General features: G+C 46.9%; 4 protein-coding genes across 4 annotated transcripts; 2 read left to right on the top strand and 2 right to left on the bottom strand.

Annotated features, from left to right (window-relative positions):
• Window positions 1-441: 441 nt before the first annotated feature.
• LOC136357017 (uncharacterized) lies at window positions 442-2277 on the bottom strand. Its single transcript, XM_066311740.1, has 4 exons — window positions 2146-2277; window positions 1173-2067; window positions 661-740; window positions 442-516 (listed from the first exon to the last, which is right to left on the bottom strand). The coding sequence occupies exons 1-4, from the start codon at window positions 2275-2277 to the stop codon at window positions 442-444; spliced, it is 1182 nt and encodes a 393-aa protein (XP_066167837.1).
• Window positions 2278-10884: 8607 nt separating this feature from the next.
• Window positions 10885-12000, bottom strand: LOC136357016 (uncharacterized). The gene is made up of 2 exons (XM_066311739.1): window positions 11692-12000; window positions 10885-11583 (listed from the first exon to the last, which is right to left on the bottom strand). Exons 1-2 carry the CDS (start codon window positions 11998-12000, stop codon window positions 10885-10887), a joined length of 1008 nt encoding a protein of 335 aa, XP_066167836.1.
• Window positions 12001-18019: 6019 nt separating this feature from the next.
• LOC4341137 (BTB/POZ domain-containing protein POB1) lies at window positions 18020-23694 on the top strand. The gene is made up of 6 exons (XM_015788646.3): window positions 18020-18494; window positions 20936-21061; window positions 21647-21765; window positions 21860-21923; window positions 22274-22553; window positions 22636-23694. Exons 1-6 carry the CDS (start codon window positions 18284-18286, stop codon window positions 23444-23446), a joined length of 1611 nt encoding a protein of 536 aa, XP_015644132.1. The 5' UTR covers window positions 18020-18283; the 3' UTR covers window positions 23447-23694.
• Window positions 23695-24900: 1206 nt separating this feature from the next.
• Window positions 24901-25713, top strand: LOC4341136 (BTB/POZ domain-containing protein POB1). The gene has a single exon (XM_015787223.3). It carries the CDS (start codon window positions 25034-25036, stop codon window positions 25637-25639), a length of 606 nt encoding a protein of 201 aa, XP_015642709.1. The 5' UTR covers window positions 24901-25033; the 3' UTR covers window positions 25640-25713.

Raw genomic sequence — 25713 nt, 5'->3', positions numbered from 1 at the left:
CAATCGAAGATGCTGCTCATGTTCTTCCTCGGACTTGGAGTAGATCAGTATGTCATCGATGAAAACCACGACAAACATGTCTAGAAATTCCATAAACACCTTGTTCATCAAATTCATGAAGAAGGCAGGTGCATTGGTGAGTCCGAAAGACATAACTGTGCATTCGAACAACCCATACCGAGTGATGAATGTTGTCTTTGGAATGTCCTCTTCATGGATCTTCAACTGGTGATAGCCTGATCGCTGTTCTATCTTAGAGAACACAGTAGCTCCTTTCAACTGATCGAACAGATCATCAATTCTTGGCAACGGATACTTGTTCTTAATAGTGACCTCATTGAGTGCACGGTAGTCGACACACATCCTCTTTGTTTTGTCTTTCTTTTCCACAAAGATAACCGGAGCACCCCAAGGTGACGTGCTCGGGCGAATGTATCCCTTCTATAGCTGTTCATCAACTTGCTTCTTGACTTCCACCAACTCGTTGGCTCCCATTCTGTAAGGCCTCTTGTGGATCTGTGCAGTTCCAGGTACCAAGTCAATCCGGAACTCGATATCCCTTTTTGGTGGCATTGTTGTCAGATCATTCGGAAAAACCTCTGGATACTCTCTAACTATGGGAATATCCTCCAACTTCTTACCGGTTTTCTCCACTGTTACCTCTTGTTCTTCACCAGCAGCCGGGTTTAAACTGATCCCTGGCTTCTGCGGCACTAGAGACTGGAAGGTTACCACTTCTCCTTTCGCATTGGTCAACTTGATGGTGTGGCTAGCGCAATCAATCACTCCTCTGTGCCGTGTCAACCAATCCATTCCAAGAATGACATCAAGGTCCTTGGACTCGAGAAGAATGAGGTTGGCTGGAAAAATCAACCCTTGAATTTCAACTGTCACTGATGGGCAGTAGTGAGTTGTGGACATGCCACCTCCAGGAGTATGAACTCGCATTGGTATCTTAAGCTTCACTAAAGATAACCCATGCGCACCAGCAAAATGCTTGGAAATGAAGGAATGAGTTGCATCAGAATCAAACAATATTACTGCCGGTGTCGAGTTGACAGAAAATGTGCCCAATATAACCTCTGGTGCTGACTTCGCCTCCTCTGCAGACGCATGATTGACACGGGCCTGCACAAACTTGGGTCCGGCACGTCGTGGCTTTGGGCACTTACCAACAGTGTGTCCAAGCTCGTTACAATTGAAGCAGAGGTCGGGTTTTTCTCCAAACTTCTTGGGCTGTTCTGGCAGAGCTGGCTGAACTGACTGAGCTGGAATCATTAGTGGACTTGGAGTCGGGTCGAGGCTGTGCTGGTCATTGTTGCTGTGAATGCCACTGTTGTTGTTCTTGTTGAAATTACCCAGGTGGTAAGGACGGTGCTGCCGAATAATCATGGTGGAAGGTCCACCCTGATGTCCCGTCATGAAGCGAGGCTTCTGACTGTTCCCCTGGAAAGTTCTGAATGGAGATGCCTTCCTTTTTCGGTTCATTTTGTTACACTGCTCCTCTTGACGGATAGCTTTGTCCACCAGCTTCTCGAAGTCCTCATAATCTCTGGAGATCAACTGGTTGGTCAATTCGTCATCAAGACCAGACAAAAACTTCTCCTGCCTCTCGACATCGGTGCGCACGTCCTCATGAGCGTAGCGCGCGAGGCGGTTGAATTCGTGCAGATACTCTATAACTGTCCTAGTTCCTTGCCGTAAAGAACAGAACTCTCTCTTCTTTTGTGCCACAATTTCCTCGGGATCCTGTGCCTTATTGAAACTTTGACAAAACTCTGACCAGGTAACTTCTGTCCCAGCTGGACGGGTTACCATGTAGTTGTCCCACCAAACAGAAGCGGGACCGTGCAGCTGGTGTATAGCAAAAGCAACCTTCTCTTGCTCGTTGCATTGCAAAAGGTTCAGCTTCTTCTCAATAGCATGAAGCCAGTCATTGGCCTCGATTGGGTTGGTGGTGCTTGAGAAAGTGGGCGGCTTGACACGAAGAAACTTCAACAGTTTGGACTGGGGAGGTGGAAGACCAAACTGCAGGTTCTGCTGCTGCTGTTGTGCTTGCTGCTGCACCTACTGCAACACCTGATGGTACTATTGTTGCATCTGTTGCATTATCATTGTCATCATCTGAGTCTGATTGTCCAACACCTGAGCAATTGTTGGGTTCTCGGGCGGTGGAGACGGACTGTTGTCCGATGCATCGCTGGCACGTGCTCCATTGATCTGCTCTTCGCTGCCACTAGCGTCGTTGGAGACATGGGAACCATTCCTTGTCTTCATCATCTGAAGGGGGATAGGTAGAAATATGAGAAAAGGAAGAAAAACAGGGGGCTTAGAAACTAATCTTTCTTATAAATTTACGTGCAATTATCTTAATCTTGATTAAAACACTGAAAAAGAGGCACGCAACTCCTAATGAAGGCAGCCATACCATTGACACATGATATCGACCGCCGACTAACCCACAAGCAACAACCTAAAACACGGAAACTAGCAAGCAACAAACTAAGAAAGACGATAAACCTAAGGGTAGCGACTCTGAAGCTCGGAACGACGCTTGCAATCGGGGAACAGGTCTAACATCTAAAGATGGACAAGGGATAGGAACCAATGCATGCTCAAATCCAAATAAACAAAGCAACAAATGACTCAAATAAATAACTAAGCATGGTGATTTTTATGCATAGAACATTTTTCATGAACCCAGATAAAGACACTAATGCAACTAACTAAACAATAACTTAATACATAAAATAGATGCATGGAAAATGATGCGCATAAAATTGCCCCATCAAACATAGACAAGACTTAGTGCATATCACCCAATAGATTCCCGACTGATTGTCGAATAAACCCCAAATACATTTTTTTAAACCCTAGACTAAGCTAATTTTAAAGATCCGTTCCAAATGAACGACCAAGATTTTTCCCGCAAACCAAAGAGGCAAAACCCCAAATTTTCCCGAAACAAATCCAAGTGCAAAGAGCATATGCAGATGAAAAAGGGGTTCAGAGGGCTCTTAGGTTACCAGTTGGCTTGTCCTACGGTCAAGGTCGGCTCTGATACCAACTTGTCACGCCCAGAAATTCTTGAACCGGAATTTCTAAGCTGAATGTGCATTAAATCCCTGTCCAGGACCAGCCAGGGTACACAAACGACAATTGTTGACATACAGATCCACGTCTTACAAAAATAGAAAAGATTACAAATGCAGCGGAAAAGATAAAAGCAAGCTAAACCGGGAAGCTTGACTTCAGCAGCGGGGCGACTCCACTCCACAGGCATCCCTTGACGGCAGCGACAAAACCAACTTCGGCAGGACAGCTCCCACTAGGAAGATCTTCAGCTCTGGTATGGGGGAAAAGAGAGCAAGACTGAGTACTACCCACTGTACTCAGCAAGTCATACCGGAAGGGGAGGTATGATGTAGGATATAACCAAAGGAGGCTAGGGGTTCTTTTGCAATAAAGCAGGCATTTAAAAGCAGTAGTTGAAAACAGTAAAACAATTGTAGTAATTAATCAATATTAACCAATCACTATCCAACGTTACACCACGTTGCAACAGGCCCAACCAACCACCTGAACTACACCAGTTCATTAAACTAAACTAGGGGTGAGACTAATCACGGTGAATCTGGTTGATCGCCCATAACCGCGGGCGCGGCTATTCGAATAGTTTTACTCTGGCCAGAGGTGTACAACTGTACCCACAAGACACGATTCCACACATGTCGCCATGCCCTGAAGTATCACCATGATACTGCAAAGGGGGAAATCGTGACAAGACCCTCCGCATAACCCTCTCCTAACCATCCACACCACGCTAAGGTTTCACCCCCACCCCTCAAAAGGCAGTGGGCGGTCCCCTCTTGCGCCGCGGTGAATCCGGCAGCTGGACAACCGGACACCCCGGCCGACCCAACTCCATCACGCCCACCCTCGCCACCGGTGCCTAGGAAAGGGTCGAGCTATACTTCAGATCAAGCAGTTACCCACTCCCGCTTGTGGTAAGCACGGTAAGTCTCCCAGGGTTCCCGTGAACCAGTCCTTAATTGCCATGGGTGCAACCAGCAAAACCATACACCCACGGCCCACCATCCGGTGTATTTTAATTAACTAACACCATTGCGGTGGCACCAACCCAAAACTATGCTCATAGTCAAAGTCTATGTAATAATGTGATCCCCATTTGTGTACTAGTTGAACTAGGCATGGCTAAGCATTTTCCTAACCCAACATATAGTCATTTTGATACCCAAGTTATCAATGGCATATGGTAAACAAAATAGGCTGAGTAATAGGACCCATCCCACATGACATTGTAAAAGAATGCAACATTTAATAGAAATGCGGGATATTTGTAAATTGGGTATAATATGATCAATTGTAATGCATGACTTGCCTTGCTCTCGCACTGATGAGCTCTCAGCATCATCTTCGAGAAACCGCAGATCGACGAAACGGCCGAAATCTACACGACAAACAAAGCACACAAGCAAAACATGCTATAAGACTACTGAAACAGAGAACAAAACCATTTTTAGTGGATTATTTGCATTTTTGTTGATTTAATGAGACTTGAATGGGCTTAAACGGAGCTCGGATGAATTAATTATGAATTTTAGAAGATAAAGTGTGTTTTTACTAGTAAAGAAAAGTCCTTAATCAATTTATTACGCAATATTACCCATTGCTGACGTCATCAAGGGAGGGGGTGGCGCCGGCAAGCGGGGCCCGCATGTCAGCGGCACAAAGGGAGGCCGGTCTACCGTGGACCGGGACCACGCGGGTGGTCCACCGCCGGTCCACGGGACCAACTGTCCGGATCGGCCTGAGGGCCGATCGGACGGCGCGGTGGCGGCTAGGCACGGCTCGGCTTGGCACAAAGCCGGCCGGCCGGCCATGTCGAGCGGCGGCGGCGTGCTACCGCCGGCGACGGCAAGCGGCGGCGTGGGAGGGCGGCGGCGAGCGACGCGAACGCGGCGGCGCACGGCCGAAGCGGCAGCGGCGCAGCGGCGGCGGGAGAGATAAGTGGGAGGAAGAGAGGGGGTTCCTCACCGGCGAGCACGGCGGCCGGTGCGAAGGATGAAGGCAGCGCCGATGACCGGCGAGCGGAGGAGCGGACGGGTGGCAGCAACACCTAGAGGAGAGGAGGGAAAGGATTAGGAGAGGAGGCGACGACCACGGCGGCTTGAATTGCCGGCTGGAGATGGAGGGGAGAGAAAATCTCATCGGCGCGCGAGGAGAAGAGGTCTCCGGCGTCGTTCGGCGGCAACCAAGCGGCGGCCGAGGTGCGGACGGGCTCGGTGAGCGCGACGGAGGCGATGGCGCGGCGCGGCGGCGGCTCTAGCGGTGGCGGTGGCAAGCGGCGCTGCTGGCGGCGAGCGGCGCGAGCTCGGTAGGACGCACGGGAGAGGGCAGCAAGAGCGGAAAGAGGGAGAGGAGGCTCGGGGGAGCGATTTATAGGTGCGGGACGGGTGGAAACGGCCGGGAAAGCCTCCTATTTGGCCGGCGACGTGGGGGCGGAGAGAGAGAGAGAGAGAGAGGGGTTGGATTCGAAATGAATCCCGCCCACTTCGTCCGCGTGCGCGGGGCGGGAGACGCGGGGGAGCGGCGGACGATGACGTGGGTGCGGCGCGTGGACGCGGAGTGGGCACAGGAGACGCGGACGGCGACGTGGGAGCGGCGGCGGTTGCCGACTTGGGGGGAGGGAACTAGGCGGCGGGAGGTTAGGGACGACCGACAGGTGGGCCCCACCTGTCGGCGCCCGAAGGAGAGAGGGAGGGAGGGAGGACTTCGGAAAGGGGAAGGGGGAGCGGGCCAGCCCAATAAAGGGGGCGCGCGGGAGGGAGGTTGGGCCGACGGCCCAACAAGGAAAAAAAAGAAGGGAAAGAAAAAAAGAAAAGGAAAAAGGAATTTCCCTGAGATTTAAATATTGCACTTGCTCATTTTTAATTGGTTAAAATTATTTCCAAGGCTCTGAAAATTCCGCTAAAGATCTTGTTAATGCATTAGGGCATGGGGAACTCAAGAAAAATTCCACCACGCTATTTCCGATTGTTAATTGCATTTATTAATTAGGGAATTAGCTCTAGGGTAATTCAAACCATTTTCTCCGGTCGATTTATTTAACAATTTTTTTTAAAGCAACGGAAAGGAGAAGCTTCCAGGCGTGACATCCGACTACATCTCCTGGCGACTTGGCTCGTGCACGCTCTAGCTCCGTAGGCTGTGGTGGGTGTGTTGGCGGTGATATTCGATACCTTAGGTCCTACCCAGGGGGTCCCTTATATACCGCGGGTCAGTTGATCTCCAAGTAGGACTTGAAGATATCAGGCCCCTCATGATATGGCAAAGATCCAGTCTTGTCCGAGTAGAACTCATTCCATCCGTAGATACCATCCCTATCACGTGATAGATTCCCTTAATGTATACGGAAACTATCCGTATACGCGCGGGTATACCGTATCATTATACAACGTACATCCAAGGATATAGGGTATACCTTATCCGTAACCCTGATAGTAGCCCCCGACTTCTGCTTAAATGAGCTCAAGTTATCGATCGCTACTTCTGATGTCGGAATTGTTGTCGCTCTCATCTAGTCGATCTCGTTGTGAAAACTGTAGAGACAAAGAGCCATCGACAACACCGCGTGAAGTTCAACGGTCATGAGTGAATTTAAATTGAAGTCTGAAAAACTACCGCACGCAACGGACCCAGAATTTTCCGGCGGCAATCTCTCTCCTTTCCTTGGAATACGCACCATTGGAAACATGTTTATTTAAAGGGATTTTGGGGATCCATTTGAAGTCCGTTTGCCAAAAAACTCTCCTGCCCTCTAGCGCTCTTCGTCTTCTTCGCTCCCCGCAAAAAAAACCCTAGCTCACTTCCTTCATCCTGTTCTCCGGCGATCCTCCAGCGGCAATGGACCTTGAGAAGTCTTCCTCGAACAGCGCATCCATGAAGAAGCTGCAGGACGATGGTGCCCTCCCCGGTCGCGGGACCATGCAGAGGGAGGCTGGAGGTACAGAATCTGAACCCATCTTGGGCCGCATGGTTGTAGTTGAAGATTACGTTTCTTGCGGTTTTCTTCCTCCGCCTTCCGAGTTTCTTCTTCTTGTCTTGAATTTCTACGGCCTTTCTTTGCTTCACTTGAACCCCAACTCCATCGCCTTTCTAAGCATCTTCTCTCATCTTTGCAAGGCCTACATTAGGGTAGTGCCTTTCCTTGACCTCTTCCATTTTTATTACGAGCTGCGTTGGATGGAATCCAACAGGGTATCTGGATGTGTCAGATTCCGACTTCGGGATGGCCTGAAGTCGCGTTACATCCCCTTCTAGTGCCCCACTTCTCGCAGCAAGTGGTGGAATGGTTCTATCTCCAGATAGAGAACTCGGACCCCGTTCTTGTTATTCCTAAGGACAAGCCAGAAAAGATCCTAGAGTGGACTGCTAAACCCGCCCTAACTTGCTCCCTCCAATCCTTTATCGACATCATCGATGATCTCCGAAAACGGGGGTTGTCGGGATATGAAGTCGCTGCCGACTTCGCAGGTCAACGGATTCAACCGCTACAGGCCCGCGCCCATCCGGCCTTCGCTTACTCTAGGCCAGATGACGTGACCCGTGTCTCTCCTCGGGGTATTTATCCATGCATTTCTAATTTTGTTGCAAGTGCATCTGTTTCTTCTAACTTATCGAGTTCTCGTTCTCGATTTACAGGTCTGGACAATGACACTGTAGGGCGCGCGTCGGCCAGATAATGATCAGCACCCCTTCGGAGGCAGACGACATTCCTGTCTCACTCTGAGACAAGGACTCGGCCGAACACGCCGCCGCGATTAACATGAGTGTACTCGATGATTCCTTTACATCTTTCTTCTCAAGATCGCGTTGTGACTTCACGTTGTGCAGGCTCTCCCTTTGACGGATGCCATCAGACCACTCGTGGATCACCAGGCGGCGACGTCATTGAAGGAGGGCATCGCCAAGGAGGCATCAGACGCTGTTGCTACCACCACAAGTGGCAGCAATGTTCTCCTTCGTGCTCGGGACTCGCCGGAAGGCGACGAGCCCACGGTAAGCTTCTCTTTCGTCCTTGAGTGCGTAGTCGAAATGACTTAATCTCACATCATATCATCTTACTCAGGACTTGGGTGCGTCTCCACCACCTCAGCGAAAGCAGAGGTTGGTGACGGTCGGCGAGAAGTAAGTAAATGCTTTTGAGGTTTTTTCATTCTCAAAGTTTTGATCACCTAGCCTCATGGAGAAGAGAAAAATCTTGCAGGATGGTGCGTGCAAAAGCAGCGCACAGTGGAGCTGATGCTGCTTCTACTGTGTCCCCTGCGGCAACCTCGACGGAAGTCGTGGCCGCTACTAAGGACCAGGAGGCGGCGCCACGTAGTCCTATCGCTCGCCTCGTGCCCATCTGGCCTCCGTCCGCCAACGCCCTCACCTGGGGGGAGCTCCAGGTTGAGATGGAGCACATCCTTCAAGCGGGCGATGGAGGCGACCCCCTCCAGCCACACGGCCAGGATTGGCGAGGAGACGTCTAACGGCATCTACACCGGGGCGTGCCATGTTCTCGCGTGTATGAGGCCGGCGCATCCCGACTTAGACCTTAAAGAGGCTTTGGATCGGGGGGCCACCGATGACGCGCGTAAGGACACGATGGAGGAAGTCGATGACTTGGGGGAGTCCGTCCTCCCCCCTTCTTGAAGAGTAGGATTTTCATTTTCCTCTATACTCCTTAATCTACATGCTGTAAAACTTTTTGTGGGTCCGAACTGCTTTTATCTAAACAATTGTTTCCCTTGTTTCCTTAGCATGTGATCCCGAGTACCTTTGTCAATGTAGATATGTTGATGTCGAGAATGTCCAGCAACGCGGGCAGCCCGATACACCGGTTAGTCGTTCCGGCGCTCACGCTTGAGCCGCACGTGCCGGAGGTGGAAATCGGTCAAAGCCCATCGTGGAGACGAACATGAAGATGACGTCCTTAGGTTTGTGTCTTGATTTCCTTCGCTCCTCGTGTTCGGATTGACTTAATTAGCTGTGTTCTCGAAAGAGAAGAGTAGCTTGACTTAGTCCTTTCCGTGTTGGGCAGATTTCGAGAACGCGTTGGCTGACCGAGATCGTCGAATCTAGTATTGGAAGACGAAACTCGAGGTGGCCGAACTCGAAAGGACCATCGTGGAGGCGAACAAGGACCAGGCCGTGGAAACTCTCCGAGGTCACGAGGTGTGGTTCAACTCGTACCTTAAGAGTTGCTGCACGGCCATGTCGGAAGTTTGCATAGAGCTCCGAGTTCCCCGCGGAGATCCCAAGGAGTCCGCTACTGGTTATATCTCGAGGATGAAGGGGGCCTGCGCACAGCTCGAAGGGATTGGCAAGCGCATCGACGAGGCCCTGAAGCAGGAGTGTCGTCGAGCGAGCCGCTACACAAGGGGACATGTGCTGGCTTGCATCCGAGATCACCGCCCACAGCTGCACCTCGAGTTCCTTCGCGAAGGGTTCTCTCGTTCTCGGAGGACATCCGCGGAGATCGACGGTCTTGCGCAGTCGATGGCGCCGCTTGCCGAGAAGGTTTTCTGCTCCATGGATTGGCGTTGGCCGTCCTGGTAGCTTTTGTATCCTGTAGAAAAACATCTCAATGAATCATGTAATATACTTTGAAGTATTCATGACTTGTGAGAAATCCTTGTAAAATAGATATGAAATCTATCTAACTAAGTTTTCTTACTCAGGGTATATTGTGTATGAGTGTTTTCTCATTCTGCGACTTCGATTAGTCACTTGAGTCATACACTCTCCCTAGCCCCCAGCCTTGTCGTCAGAGAATTGTTCTCGGGAGATAAGGCTCTTGGACCCTTGACCTGCCTTGGTTGAAAAAGCGCTGACCTTAGCCCCCAGCCGTGAAGTTGGAAAACTCAATTTCTGATTACACGGTTTGGTTAATACGCACGGTGAGAACTCTTACATGACCAGATCTTACATGGTCATTTGTCTCCGCATAATCTGACAAGATCATATCCGCTCTGGGCGTCCCTAGCCGAAGTTCCCTTAGGTTCCTCAGAGGCCTTGCCAGGGCGGTGTAAAGAGACATGAGGATAGGTTTCAACTCTAGGTGTCGTCGTGGTAAGGGATCGTTGGGAAGGAACGCTTTGACGATATTCTTTACCTGAAATCAACTTTACTGAAATCGTAAGATATCTTACAAATATGGATACTATTGATTTATACATAAAATTTACGTAATTGATCAATGTTCCAGGAGTTTGCTAACTCGCGACCATCGCCGTCTGCAATCTTGAATGCGCCCGGCCGCAAGACTTGCGTGATCATGTATGGTCCTTCCCACTTGGGTGAGAGCTTGTTGTGCCCTGCTTGGCTTTGAACCCGTCGGAGGACGTAATCGCCGATCGAAAGTGTGCGTGCTCTGATGCGCTTCTCGTGATATCGACGAAGGGCCTGCTAGTAGCCGGCTGCTCTGACGGCAACTCTTTCTCGATGTTCCTCGAGTAGATTCACATCGTCGCTTCGCTGCTCCTCCTGCCCCTCGTCGGCGTACTTCTGTACTCGTGTGCTCTGATGACGTAGTTCTGTGGGGAGCATAGCCTCTGAGCCATACACGAGGAAGAAGGGTGTCTCCTTATTGGATGTTGTCGGTGTGGTACACACAGCCCATAGACCAGAGGGAAGTTCTTCGACCCACTTCTTGTCGTGTGACATGAGTCTGTTGTAGATGCGAGTCTTGATCCCTTGTAGCACTATACCGTTTGCCCTTTCGACTTGCCCATTGCTCTAGGAGTGAGAAACCGAGGTGAAGCAAATCTTGACTCCCAATCCAATGCAGTTATCCTGGAAGTCGGTGCTGGTGAACTAGGAGCCGTTGTCTGTTATGATGCGGTGAGGCAATCCATATCTGCAGAATATCCCTTTGATAAACTTGATGGCATTATCGGCCTTGATTTCCCCCGTGGGCGTCGCTTCAATCCACTTGGTGAACTTGTCGATGGCCACGAACAGGAACTTGTAGCTGCCCTGTCCTCGTGGGAATGGTCCGAGTATATCGAGCCCCCAGCACGAGAATGGCCAAGTAAGAGGGATAGTCTGGAGTGCTTGCGCTGGTAGTCTTGTGTGTTTGCTGTGAAATTGACAGGCTTCACACCGCTGCACCATGTCGCAGGCGTCTTTGAGCGCAGTCGGCCAAAAAAACCCTTGTCGAAAAGCTCTTCCTACCAATGTCCGTCCACCGGCGTGTGACCCGTAGATCCCTTCATGTATGTCCAGGAGGAGATGTTTGCCGTCGTCAGACGAGATGCATTTGAGAAGTACTCCATTTGGCACCTTTTTGTACAGATTGTTGCCGATCATACAATAGATCTTGGCTTGTCGGGTTATCTTCTCAGCTTCTGCATCGTCTTCGGGAAACTCGTCGCTACTCAAGAACTTGGTGAGCAGGGTCTGCCAATCGTCTGTGGTCTCGACATCGGTAACGATGTGTTCCGCCTCTGTAGCCCCCGAGCTGATGTCGGGGACAACCGTGCTACCGTCGTCGCTTGCCTCTTTCACCGATGGCTTTGTCAGGATGTCCAGAAAAAGTGCCAGGTTTGAGTGGCTCTTATCAGGACGCGCGCCATGCTAGGTCGTCTGGTTGATGTTGTCCTTACGGTATATGTGTCGGACCTCGATCCCATCAAACCTCTTCTCCAGCTTCCTGACTTCTGCGAGGTACTTGGATAACTCGGGGCTAGAGCACTTGTAGTCTTTGTGCACCCGGTTCGCGACTAGTTCTGAATCCTCTTTCACGATTAGTCGCTTGACTCCAAGTGCGGCTGCTGCTCTTATCCTGGCAAGTAGTCCTTCGTACTCGGTTGTGTTGCTGGTCGCCCTAAAGTTGAGGTGAATTGCATGCTTGAACTGATCTCCCGAAGGTGATGTCAAGATGAACCCTGCCCCTGCTCCTTGGCTGTTGAGTGCGCCGTCGAACGCCATTGTCCATGTTTCGCTGTCCGTTTGACTGTCTGACCTGTTCTTAGGCATAGTCCAGTCGGCTACAAAATCAGCGAGGACTTGGGACTTAATAGTTGTTCATGGCACAAAGTGGACATCAAACTGACTTAGCTCGACTACCCATTTTGCAATGCGGCCGACAACATCTTTGTTTCTCACGACTTCTCCAAGGGGGAAGGAGGAAACAACTGTGACTCTGTGGGCTTGAAAGTAGTGGCGTAGCTTTCTTGATGTCATAATTATTGCATAAAGCAATTTTTGGATCTGTGTGTATCTTGTCTTCGCGTCGTGGAGAGCTTCACTGACGTAGTAAACCGGTCTTTGCACCTTCTCTCTCTCGACAACAATGACAGTACTCACAGAATATGGTGTGGCAACAATATAGAGGAATAACTCTTCATTAGGTTGGGGAGCAACAGGTACAGGGGGATTTGACAGGTAGCACTTGAGCGCGATGAACGCATCTTCGGCTTCCTATGTCCACACAAATTTGTTTTGTTTCTTCAACAGGGTGAAGAAAGGTTGTCCTCGCTCTCCCATACTAGCGACGAACCTACTCAGTGCCGCCATGCATCCGATTAGCTTCTGGACTTCCTTGAGTCTTGTGGTTGACTTCATGTTCTCGATCGCCTTGATCTTCTCGGAATTTGCTTTGATCCCTCTTCCGGAGACGAGGAATCCGAGGAGCTTGCCCGATGGTACTCCGAACGTGCACTTCTCTGAGCGTGAGGCGATATCGTCGGAGGTTGTCGAACGTTTCCCGGAGGTCATCGATCAATGAGTCGCTTGTCTTTGTCTTGACAACAATGTCGTCGATGTAGGCCTCGACATTGTGTCCGAGCTGGTCATTAAGTGCCCCTTGAACCGTGCGCTGGAAAGTGTTTCCTGCGGTTATCAGTCCAAATGGCATCTTGACGTAGCAGAATACACCGAACGGCGTGATGAATGCTATCTTCTCCTCATCCTCTTTTGCCATGCTGATCTGGTTGTAGCCGGAGTAAGCGTCAAGAAAACTTAACAACTCACAACTGGCTGTTGAATCCACCAATTGGTCTATTCGAGGAAGAGGGAAGTGATCCTTGGGACATGCCTTGTTGAGATCGGTGAAGTCGACACAAATCCTCCACTTCCCGTTGGCCTTGCGCACCATGGCTGGGTTGGCTAGCCACTCTAGGTGGAGAACTTCTCTAATGAAGCCAGCTTTGAGAAGCTTGTCGAGTTCTTCTCGTATGACTTGTTTTCGATCTGGTGCAAATCTCCGCAGTTTTGTTTTACTGGCTTGGCATCGGGTTGCACCATGAGTTTGTGCTCGATCACCTCCTTGGGGACTCCTGGCATGTCGGACGACTGCCAAGCGAACACGTCTGCATTGTCGCAGAGGAAGGTGATGAACGCGAGTTCCTATTTCTCATCCAGTGATGCCCCGATCTTGACGGTCTTGTCGGGGTTGGCACTGGAGAGCGGGATGATCTTGATTGCGCCGTCTGGCTTCGGCGTCTTGTTGGTTTTGCTTACTTTCTTGGGCGGCTCAACTGTGGCGGGTGGGTTGGGAGTGTGCTCGACCATGTCGAGGCTCCGCTTGTCGCACTGCACCGCCAGCTTCGCATTTCCCTGAATAGTGATTGTTCCCTTCGGTCCAGGTATCTTGAGCACTTGATACGCGTAGTGAGATGCGGCCATGAACTTCGCGAGTGCAGTCCTCCCAATAATGGCATTATATGTTGTGTCAAACTCAGCGACATCAAAGGTGATCTGTTCTATTCGGAAGTTGTTTGCTTAGCTGAAAGTCACGGGTAGCGTGATCTTGCCCAATGGCTTGGACGGCGACTCGGGAGTGATTCCATGAAAGGGTTGATCAGTGGGTGTCAACTCGCTTCGTGGGATCCCCATCGCGTCTAAGGTACTGGCGAAGAGTAAGTTGATGGAGTTGCCGCCGTCGATGAGAACCCGTGCGACCTTGATATTCTGAATAGTGGGCTCAACCACGATCGGATATCGCACTGGAGTAACGGTAGTCTTGGGGTGGTCTGCTTCTGAGAACTCGATCTTCTGCTCTGACCACTTAATCTTGGACGCAGCCCCCTGTCATATCGAACAAACTTCGTGCTCCACTTTCTTGTACTCTCGCTTTGAGGAGTACGCCGTGGAACCTCCGAAGATGTGCGAAACATGGAGGTCGGAGTCTGGGTATGCTGAGTCTGAATCCTGAGTAGCCGCTTCGGCGGCCTTCTCGACGACACGTACTCGCTTGCCTTTCTCCAACGCCAGTTGCTTCGTGAGTGCCTTTTTGAAGACAAAACAAGTCTCCAGATAGTGCTTGTCCGTCTTGTGTATAGGGCACCATATTTTCTTCGTGTCATCGCCTTGTGTAATATTCACCATAATTTGATTTTCTATGTGGCTATCTATTTTATATTTGGTTGTTGCAGATTCACTGTCGTCACCCCACTAAAAGAGTATGGATTAAACATGTACTAGTACATGTTTACAGCCTTCACACATAATTTTCATCAATGGTATAAAAAAAGAAATAGACTTGAAAACACTATCTAGGATATAGGGATTAGAACTGTCACATCCTTTTACACTCCAAACATTATTTGGATTGAGCATTGCAAACAAAGTTGTATATTTCTTTAAGGAAAAAAGTTCAAATCATCCATAGGCTATAACGATAGTAGGAATTACCCTTAAAACTAAAAAATTAGACATTTGGCACCCTCAATTTTTCAAAACAGTGGAATAACCTCGCTCCCGTAGCACTGTTTGAAGCGGATTTGGCCTAAACTTGCACATGTGGCTCCCGGGGACGCGTGAGAGGAGGCGACAGGTGTCGAAGCTAGCAACCATCCTTGTTGCTAAATTGACTTGGGCGGACAATCTGGTGTTTGTGACATCTTGTCCCAATTAGGATTTGGTATGTGTGGTCCTTGAGAACTTTTGTACGCATGTTTAGTACCACCTTACTAGTTTAGTTTAGTAAGGTGGAACCAACTTATAAGCCATCTTCCCTTCAACTATATCACTCGTGCGTTAACAATTTTACACGAAGCAATGATGAAAGTGTAAGTATTGTGGTATGTATAAGTGGGCCCACCCATCGGATGGGTTGGGCTATGTAGTTTTGGAGGGTGGGCTGTTACAGTGTGGTGTCAGAATGTCAGAATGTGACCATGTGTTGGGCGGACATTGGAGTTGACTTTGCCAGACTGTCGAATAGCTCCAGGATTATCTGATGCCATGTTGATTTGGCAATTGCAGGATCGTCTGACATGCGTCAAATAATCCACCCTGTTCATTTGATAGTTGGTGGTCGCCGGTTTTTGAACATGACGGATATTCTGGCACCATGCGGACAATGGGGTCTTGGACAATCCGAGTGATGCCAGATTGTTTCGACGCTTTATGGCCCAATGACTACCTTCTACTTTACAGTTGGAAAATTATAAATGGCTGGGCATTCCAAGGTGGTGCCAGACTATATCTAACTCCATGTAGTTTTGGCTGCTTCTTTCAAATGGCTACAAATGGCTAGTGAGCTCAGTTGGTGCTATTTATATCGCTTGCCTGAGACTTTCTGATGTCTTTTGGATCTCCATTGAGCCGAGCAATTGAAGCGAGAGTCCGAGAGCACTACTTGAGCTAATTGTGACAATCTTTGCTAGTATAGTAGTAGAATTGAGTTAGGGTGCACCATCCAAGGGTCTAGTTCTTAAGGGCTTCAAGTGAAAACTTTTTCTACTCGCCGTGCCTAGCCGGTCTTAGAGGCGATCCAGTGATCTCTCAAGAAGTTTGTTTGTGGGAGACTCAGTGTGTTTGTGAAAGTTTCGGGGTTCACCTTCTAAGCGGAGAAGAACCACCATGGTGAGAACGCCATGGACTTTATGACTATGGGAGTGAGCTATACTATTATATAGAGTGCTCCAACGAGGGTTAGTGGAGATTACCGAATCTCCGATACCTTGGGAAAAAAACTCAACATGTCTTGTGTTTGCACTTTGTATCACTCTCCTCTCTTTACTTTGCATTCTTGTTTCTTTCTATATGTAGCTTGCTTTAAAATTGTTAGGATTTCAACTAGGGTGTAAAACTTGGGCACACTTATGTAGATTTTATTTTTCCACATTTAAGTTTAATTTGAGCCAAGTCTTTTTAGGATTTTTATTCACCCCTTCTAGGACATCTCCAATCATACATGTACTCAACTATATGGTCTCCGTCACCCGATCTCGACGTATGCAGCCGCTAGTCCACCACCGACAAACACCTTGAGCCAGTGCTCATCTCCATGATCTTCCTTGTGTTCATGTCTCGCCTTGCCATCATTAGGGTTGCATGCCAAGGTTGAGCTAGGAAAAGTGAGGAAGGGGCTGGGGGTGTGGCGGCTGAGACCCACCTCACCATTGTTAGATATTGCTTGACGAGGAAGAGGGGAGAAGACTAACAGGTGGGCCTAACCGATTTTTAAAAAATATGGTCCTGTTCCACAGCCTGTTACAGCGCTGCGCTGCAGCAGGCAAGTAGCAGTGGGCTGCCAACAGGGCTGCAAACGCAGCCGAACACACCCTATATATTTGTTGACTAAACTGCCGCATGTATACCATATAGAATTAAGACCACTTCGGATTGAGTAGGGTGTGTGCTTTTTTTTGGTTTTTTTTTTGGGGGGGGTGTGGTTTGTAATTTGAGGTACATAAGTTTAAGGGGTAATTCCGACGTTTTCCTTTATAGCTCATAAATCAAAGAACTGTCTAAAGCTGTGTTCGGGAGGAGAGGTTGGGAAACTTTCCCCCGCGTACGGTAAATGGGGTGGCTCATTGATACATAATTAATTAAGTATTAGTTAAAAGCCTTGAAAATAGATTAATATGATTTTTTAAAAAAAAACTTTCTTTTTTTTAAAAAAAATGCACCGTTTATTAATTTTAAAAATATATGCGCGGAACCTTGAATTTCAAACGTACCCAATTATATCACAACAACAACATCCAATAATTTCTTACCAACTGGTTAAACACCGATAACTTAAAACTATGACCACGAGCCATAAAAGCCATGACCATGAGATGACAAAGATGGTCGTCCGCTGCACTTTCAATCATGAGCGTCCTAATTGTGCCATGCCTCTCCATGTTCACAAATGTGCTTCCCGGAAGGACAAAGGAGAAAAACACACACGCACTGACAATCATGATCCGATCACAATTTCTCACCCTCCCCATTTACTCCACAGTGATGAACCCCGTGACACCCCTCCCCCACTTTACCCGACACCTACCCCCTTCATTTCACACACCGTCTTCAAATCAAACCAGCCGTACGTGCAAATGCGATTTCAGGCTGCCGGTTGGCCAATTTACTAATTAAAACGTCAAACGACATATTAGTGATAAAATATAATTTATAAAAATACTTTCACGTATACGGTCCTACTAACTTACTCCCTCCGCAAAAAGAAAAACAATCTAGAATTGGATGGGACGTTTTGTAGTACAATGAATCTGGATAGAAGCGTTTCCATATTCGGAGAGAGTAGACGTCAATGTTGAAAAGGAAGCTACGATAAAAAAAAAGCTTCAAAATCAATTCTAAAACTAAAGTTTAAGATTCAAATTTTGACATTGACATACACTTCCTCTATAGAAAAAAGTCCAATTATTAAAATAAATCTGAACACTATCCAATTCTAGCGATGAATCTTAGACACATAAATCTAAACCCATAAAGCTTAATTTTAGAAATGAATCCCATCAAGTCTAGATTAATCTCTAAAATTGGACTTTTTTTTTTAAAAAAAAAGGAAAAGATGTGGCATTCAAATCCCTCCTCTCGCACGAAAACGCACGCAAGGCACAGGAACCTCTTCCGCGAGCAGCGACCGAACACAGCCCATCTACCCACCCTCCGACACGTGGGCCCCACCCCGACAGCGACCCACGCGCGGACAGCCCGGGCCCAGTGGGTGCGGGTATAAATCCGCTCGTGGTCGCTCCCTTCCCTCGCTTCGTCGTCTCGTCTTTGCGATTCGTCCGCTTTTGCAGATTGGCCCCTCGGGTTCGCGCGTATTTACGACCACGCCCCCCTCCGCCTCTTCTTCCTCGCCTCCGCGGGCTCCTTCTCCTTCTGGAAGCTGCTGCTGCTGCTCTCGCTAGGGTTAGGGTTTCGGCGATGGAGGCGGCGGTGGCGGTGGAGGTGGAGAGGTGAGGAGAGGAGGTCGCGGGCGCACGAGTGCGGTTTGGTTGATTGGAAGGGGAGGAGAGGGGGGATGGACCCGGACTTCTCGCGGGCGAGCCGAGGCCCGAGCTTCGCGTTCGCCTTCAACTCCGTCAACTTCTCCGACCGGGTGCTGCGGATCGAGATCGTCGCCGGGGACGACGCGGCGGGGGCCAAGGGCGCCGCGGGGGAAGGGTGCTCCTCGCTCGCCGACTGGGCGCACCAGCGGAAGCGACGCCGGGAGGAGCTCCGCCGCGAGAAAGGTGAGCGAGGATTCCTCCCTCCTCCTCCTCTTCTTCTTGCCCGGTCCAACCCTCGGTGGGCTCGTGAGCGATTTCGATTCGATTTTGGGGGGGCGTTCGTTGGATTGGAACCCTCGATTTCTGGCGAGTTGGGTGGAGGCGGTGGTGCCTCCTTTTCTCCGCGATGATTTGATTTGACTATCTGCTGGAACTTTAGGTAGTAAAAGCCGTTGGTTAGGTTTCCATGGTGGGAGAGAGAGAGAGATGGTGGAACAACTTTACCTTTTTTTTTTTGTTTCTCTCTCTCAAATATCAAAATTTGAATTTCGATGTTCTGGTTTACTTTTTCTTTGAAAATTTTCAGCTGTCGCATTTGATTTTAGGTAAATGATGTGTAATAGATATGCTTCCTGATCGACATGGTGAGGATATGGCATTAGTTCCGGAATTTAGAGCATCACCAAGAGTTACCCAAGATTCAATCTCTTCTTGGGATTTCGTAATTAGGATTTAATAACGCATGAAAATATCTCTCGTCAGGAGTTATCCTAAATTTGAGTCTAAAAAGAAGTGGGCCACCAACAGAAACAGTTGCTTCCCCCTCCGCGGGATAGCTCTTGGTCGCCCGCACTGCCGATTGGGAGCAAGCGCGGTGCGGTACTTCCGGAGAGCGAGATCTCGGGTAATGGGGATTCCATTTTTTTGGTTTTCTGTTTTGGGGCACTGTTGGATTTTTTTTTAACAAAAATCCCAAAATTTTGGGATATGGATTGATTTTGAGAGACTATTGGTGATGCTCTAAGAGAGTTTGTCCAAGTTTTGGACTATATTCGTGTGTTGTCTGTAGTCGATTTATGATGGTATTGCATGCTACTCCTTGTATGTATTCTGAACATTTTGGACTGCAACTGAATAAATGTTCAACTCTTGGGAGCAAACATACCTTGCTAGTATTTCTCTTAGTGACATGTTACAGCTAGCTGCTGCTGATACCTTCCCATTTCCTTTGTGAAGTTTATAAGTTTTGAAGTTTGTGTGACTTCTATGGTTCTACTTATTGAAGAAATGTTCTAATGCAATAACGCTAATATGTGATCCTCTGGAGTTCAGAATGGAATGCTCCTTAACAAGTTGTTAGACACCATCCTTACTTATGTGTTAATCTCACACTTGGTTTTGGTCACCTTCATACAATGAATAATGGGAATCAACACTTTGTACAAATTGTAGAAACCTTAATTCTAATGGCATCAACGAATTTTCATGTGTGGAATGATCTAATGATATTTTCACATGTCATACAGATTGGTTTGCTATGTACATGGTTCATGAGGGTCAATTTGTGGTTGCTGTGTCGTGCTTCCTCGTCATATTTAAGATAATTACTGTGGCTTGTCTGAAATTAAATTACTATTGGAAAACTTCTGTTATCCAATTGTTGTTTCTTTCACATTTGTTCCATTTTGTTAGGAATGTGGTAATTATTCCATTTCCAAGCTTAGCTTAAAATAAAAGCAGTTAACCAAACAGAAAATTAGTTGCACCAAATGATATTATCATAATACCAAAAGGAACCTGATTTGACAGTGGGAAAAGAGAATAGGGTTGAAAGGGATCAATGGAGCGGAGGGAACATGGACATAAATCAGTAGAGGTTCTTGAGGAGAAATAAGGGGATGTTATCTATGTAACACATTGATTTTTTGTTTCTCTTTGTGCCATAGGTGTCATCTGATGATTATTTGTTCCTTTATTGACTAGAATGGATGTTAGTAATAGACAAAACAGGGCAGCTTATGGTATAAATTTGAGCAGCAAGAGAGAGAGGTTTTTGGGGCTACGAAGCTGGCTGATTCATCTTCTCTTATTTATAGCAGAAATAGAAAGATACGGAACATCCGTAGTGCTGGGATTGGAGTGATCCAAATCAATCCAAATCTGATGTTCAAGGATTATGGGGAGAATTGTGAATATAATCTTTGCAGCTGTTAGTTTGAGTCAATAAGTTAGGTCTTCTATTTAGGGAACAAGAAAGTCATAAGGGATGTTCTGTAGCTCTTTCAGCTATAAAAGAGATGAATTAGCTAGCTGCAGCTCATTTGCAGCCCCCAAAACCTATCTCTCCTGCTGCTCAATTCCATACCATAAGCTGCCCTGTTCTGTCTATTACTAACACTAGAGGTGGTTAGTTGTCATATCTCCCCTGTTACGTGGAATGCTTAACATAGTTCATTTTGATAGTTCGAGTTCATGTCTTCCAATCCATGTATCCAACTTGTTTCATCACATTTGAGATTTGTCTGTAATTCTTTGTGTTAGTATGGTCTAATGCTACTGCACTCTTCCTTCTTATTTTGTGATAGTCTCATTATTGTTTATGATTTCTATGTCACTCATCAGTTAATAGAATGTAGATCTTGTTTTTCTAACAACTTCTTTGCTCTTCCATTTCATGGTTCCAGAATCAGGAAAATACACGGATCTGGAAACCTGTAAAGTTGAAGCAGAAGAATGTGATACCTATGAGGAAAATAATGAGGAACCTGTAGCTATGATAGAAGAATCTCCACCAGATATTGGACAAGATGGTTAGTGCAATCTAAATTTTGATTTCCATTATGTTCAAACAATGAGCTTTTCAGGTTCAGGAAATGGCATGTAATTGATCAGAAACTCCCAACATCAGTCTCCAAACTTTGAACGCGCAACACTTTGGATATATATGTTAACTGATTGCTGATAGCAGATGTTTTTAGAGTTCATAGCTAGTGTGGTAGCGATTACTTCCGAGATTATTAGTTGGCAGATGTTGATTCAGGTTAATCATTGTTTAGCCTATTGTTGTCAGTACAGAACTTGGCAGTCATTGGGTAAAATTTTAAGTTTATGGGCATGTTTCAAACTTCATTCCGTGAATTAGGAATAATTTGGAAACATGCTATATATGGGAAAACTTAGATGCTTTTGTAGATTAGCAAACTTATTAAGATTGTCCTTATCTTCTTGAAGCATCATACGAAGCTGCCTGCGTAGAGTGTACAAATGCTGTTCTGCTAGTAACACGTTCTCCACTGCCTTAAGATCAGAAAAAAATCCATCTTGGGATGCTGATGTGCACCCTTTCATTTTATTCCTATTTCCCGTTTTATTTCATTTGTACTATTATTTGCCAGGTGAGGATGGAGACAGCTGCGATTCATCCTGGAGTATGGAGTGTACCCAAGTCTTGAGAGTAAAGTCTATTTACATCAGTTCTGCAATTCTAGCTGCGGAAAGCCCTTTCTTTTATAAGGTAATTCTAATTTTGTCCTGAAATGCATTAATTATTTACTCTACTTGTATTGCTAGCTAGCTAGCTAACAACATCATCGTGCTCTTCTTGTTAGCTTTTCTCAAATGGCATGAAAGAATCTGATCAGAGGCATGCTACTCTTAGAATAACTGCTTCAGGTAATTCTGTAGTTCATTGTTCATTGTTTGTTTCTGTTTGACAAAAACTATAATTTCTGCACTATCCTATGACTGTCTGTAACGTTTTTCTTTATATTGCTGATATGATCAGTTTTGGTGGAACTTAAAGCTTATATCGATCTGATATTTAATAGTCCTGAATATTTATTCAAATTGATATTCTAGAATTCAATGTTGTGCATTTTCCTATATCATCTCTCAAGAATTATCAAGAAGTGTATGCTTCATTTGAAACTTTTCCAAATGAGAATAAGGGAGATTTTTCTGCTATTTGATTTTCTTGTAAACAGATAGCTTTTATCTGATCATTGTATGTCTATCTGAAACAGAGGAAAATGCCCTCATGGAGCTTTTGAGCTTTATGTATAGTGGAAAGTTGACAACAAATCAGCCAACCCTTCTGCTGGATATCTTGATGATTGCTGATAAATTCGAGGTTGTTTCTTGCATGAGGCATTGCAGTCAATTACTAAGAAGCTTGCCTATGACTACAGAATCTGCACTGCTCTATCTAGACCTTCCTTCGAGCATTTCAATGGCTGCTGCAGTTCAGCCACTGACTGACACTGCCAAGGCATTCCTTGCCAACAAGTACAAAGATTTGACCAAGTGAGTATTTTTCTATTGAATGCAGCTAGAACTAAGCTATGAAAACAATATGATTCACTGAAGGAACACTTCCTGTTTTCAGGCTTCAAGATGAAGCGATGAATATTCCTCTGGCTGGTATTGAAGCCATCCTATGGAGTAATGATCTGCAGGTGGCATCAGAGGACGCCATCTATGATTTTGTGATCAAGTGGGCACGTTCTCAATACCCAAAACTGGAGGAGAGGCGAGAGATCTTGGGTACTCGTTTGTTGCCACTGGTTCGGTTTTGTCATATGACCTGCAGAAAGCTGCGGAAGGTCCTTGCATGCAATGATCTGGATCATGAACAGGCAACTAAATGTGTCACCGAGGCACTTCTATACAAAGCTGATGCACCACATCGACAGCGTACCCTTGCTGCAGATGTTTTGACTTGTAGGAAATATGCTGAGCGAGCTTACAAATATCGTCCACTTAAGGTGGTGGAATTTGATCGACCATATCCACAGTGTATAGCATACTTGGATCTGAAGCGTGAGGAGTGCAGTCGGCTTTTCCCATCTGGACGGATATACTCACAAGCGTTCCATCTCGCAGGGCAGGGCTTCTTTCTCTCAGCACACTGTAACATGGATCAGCAAAGTGCATTCCATTGCTTTGGTCTGTTCCTAGGGATGCAAGAGAAAGGCTCGACTAGTGTTACTGTAGATTACGAGTTTGCCGCAAGAACAAGGCCATCAGGCGAGTTTGTCAGCAAGTACAAGGGCTACTATACCTTCACCGGTGGAAAGGCGGTTGGATACCGGAATCTATTTGCAATTCCATGGTCATCGTTCATGGCTGATGACAGCCTCTTCTTCATCGAGGGGGTACTACACTTGAGAGCTGAATTAACCATAAAACAACCCTAGATAGTGGACGGCGTTTAACTAACAGCGTCTCTGTTCTTGCTGTGTCCAAATTAGTGTGAAAAATGTTGTGTGATTCGGACTTACTGTTGTTTTCTACTTGAGCAACCTAAATAGACAGTTTGGAAACGGCAAGTAAAATCCCTTTTGTTTTTACATCAAAAGAGGATCATGACATGTAACGCATTGTTATCGAACTGTGAAAAGTGATTCTTCTAATCAAAGTTATGCTGAATGGTCCACATCGTCAATGACATTAAGTGATGGAAGCCATAATAGTATTTTCAACACAAAATAAATGTAATAATACATTTAATGTTAGATTTAGTGAAACTAATTTGGTCTTTTAGATGTTATTTTTTTTCCTATAGATTTAGTTAAATTTTAAAAAGTTTGGTTCTTAACCAGGAGGCTCAATGTCAATGAAATGCGTCTGGCTGAGCAAGTCTGACTTTGTTGAGCTGCCTGCGCTACTTTGCTAATCTCGCGCTCATTTCGTAATCTGGAGATTAGCTTTATTATTATATTTGTAGAGTAATAGATAATAATAGTAATCTGGGTAGTTGAAGTTTCTATTGATTTTCATAGCAATTTCCTGTCTCTATTGGACGGGGCTGATTTAAGGTTACGTGGGTGTGCTTGAGAAGAAGGGGATTGGGGAGATTGTGAAGATACGCAAAACGAGGTGAGCTATTAGCACATGATTAATTGAGTATTAATTATTTTAAACTTCAGAAATAGATTAATATGATTTTTTAAAACAACTTTCTTATAGAAATTTTTTACAAAAAACACACCGTTTAGTAGTTCGGAAAACGTGCACGCGGAAAATGAAACGATATTTCTCTCTTTCTCCTGCGCTCGAACGCACCCTTAAACGGGCTTTAAGGTAGAAAGTACACGTGGACTGCAAGCTTCTATTTAGAAACTGCAATGCTGTGCCTTCTCCAAAGATCGATAAACAAGAGATATTTAACCATTTGCCATATTTAGATGTGGCAATTAATTTTTTATCACTAGACCCATATGTCATAGACACATGTGGACCCACATGTCATTGAGATATGGGTGGCAAATAGTTATTTGCCAAATCTAAAAGTGGCAAATAATTAAAAGCCCCGATAAACAATGCTTCCTCCGTTTCACAATGTAAGTTATTTTAGTATTTTTATATTCATATTGATATTGATGTTAATGAATTCAGTTAATATAAATGTGGAAAATGTTCGAATGACTTACATCGTGAAATGGAGGGAGTATATCAGTTTATATAGTCCTGATCAATGTTGGCGGTTAAGGATAATACTTAAGGAGGGACTAATTTACTTAAGTCGGTGCAAAAATGGTCAACAATTTTGACTGGCTTGCACAAGTATAACGTGAGCTGTGACGTGTTGGTCCTAGTCCCAAGTCGGTTAACTTTTGACTATAAAATGCACATCTAACATTCATCTTTCAGCACTACTGTCTCGCGAGAAAACTTCTTTCATTGTTTTGTAACTAAGCGGTGTCACTCCTCAAAGCTACACAAGCTAGCTCATCCTGAAATTCTCAGACAACCTGAGCTCAGCTAGCGCTGAGCTGAGCTCCATGGCGTCCAAGGACCAAACCGCATCCTCGTCGGAGACGACGACGGCGGTGGCGGATGATACCTCCAGCCAACAAGACGCACCGCCCCACCCGCTGCAGGTGACTTCGCCGGATTCTTCGTTGCCGTCGCCGTCGCCGCGGCAACGCCGGTGCGTGGCGGCGTACATGGACCTGACGCGGGAGGAGTGCGGCCGCCTCTTCCCGTCGGGGCGGCTCCGCTCGCAGCCGCTCCGCCTCGCCGGGCGGCCGTTCTACCTCACGGCGCGCTGCAACATGGACCAGCGGGACACCTTCCGCTGCTTCGGCCTCTTCCTCGCCATGGAGGTCGACGACGAGGAGGAGGAAGAGGAGGGCTCGCCGTCGCCGGCGGCGAGCGTCACCGTGGAATACGACTTCGCCGCGAGGACGAGGCAGCAGTCAGGGGATGAGTTCGTCAGCATGTACAAGGGGCACTACACCTTCGCCGCCGGGAAGTCGTGTGGATACCGGAATCTGCTTGGGATGCCATGGGCGTCGTTCATGGGTGATGGTGGTGGTGACAGCGTGTTCTTCATCGATGGGGTGCTGCACTTGAGGGCTGAATTATGTGTCAAAGAAGATGCTTAATTAGATCGATCGAATTAATATGGATATATTGTACGGCGTTCGTGAATTGAGAATGCTTCATAGCCTTTTGAAAA

Source organism: Oryza sativa, chromosome 6 (genome assembly GCF_034140825.1).
Source record: "Oryza sativa Japonica Group chromosome 6, ASM3414082v1".
NCBI lineage: Eukaryota > Viridiplantae > Streptophyta > Magnoliopsida > Poales > Poaceae > Oryza > Oryza sativa.
This window is presented reverse-complemented; position numbering and strand designations above follow the sequence as displayed.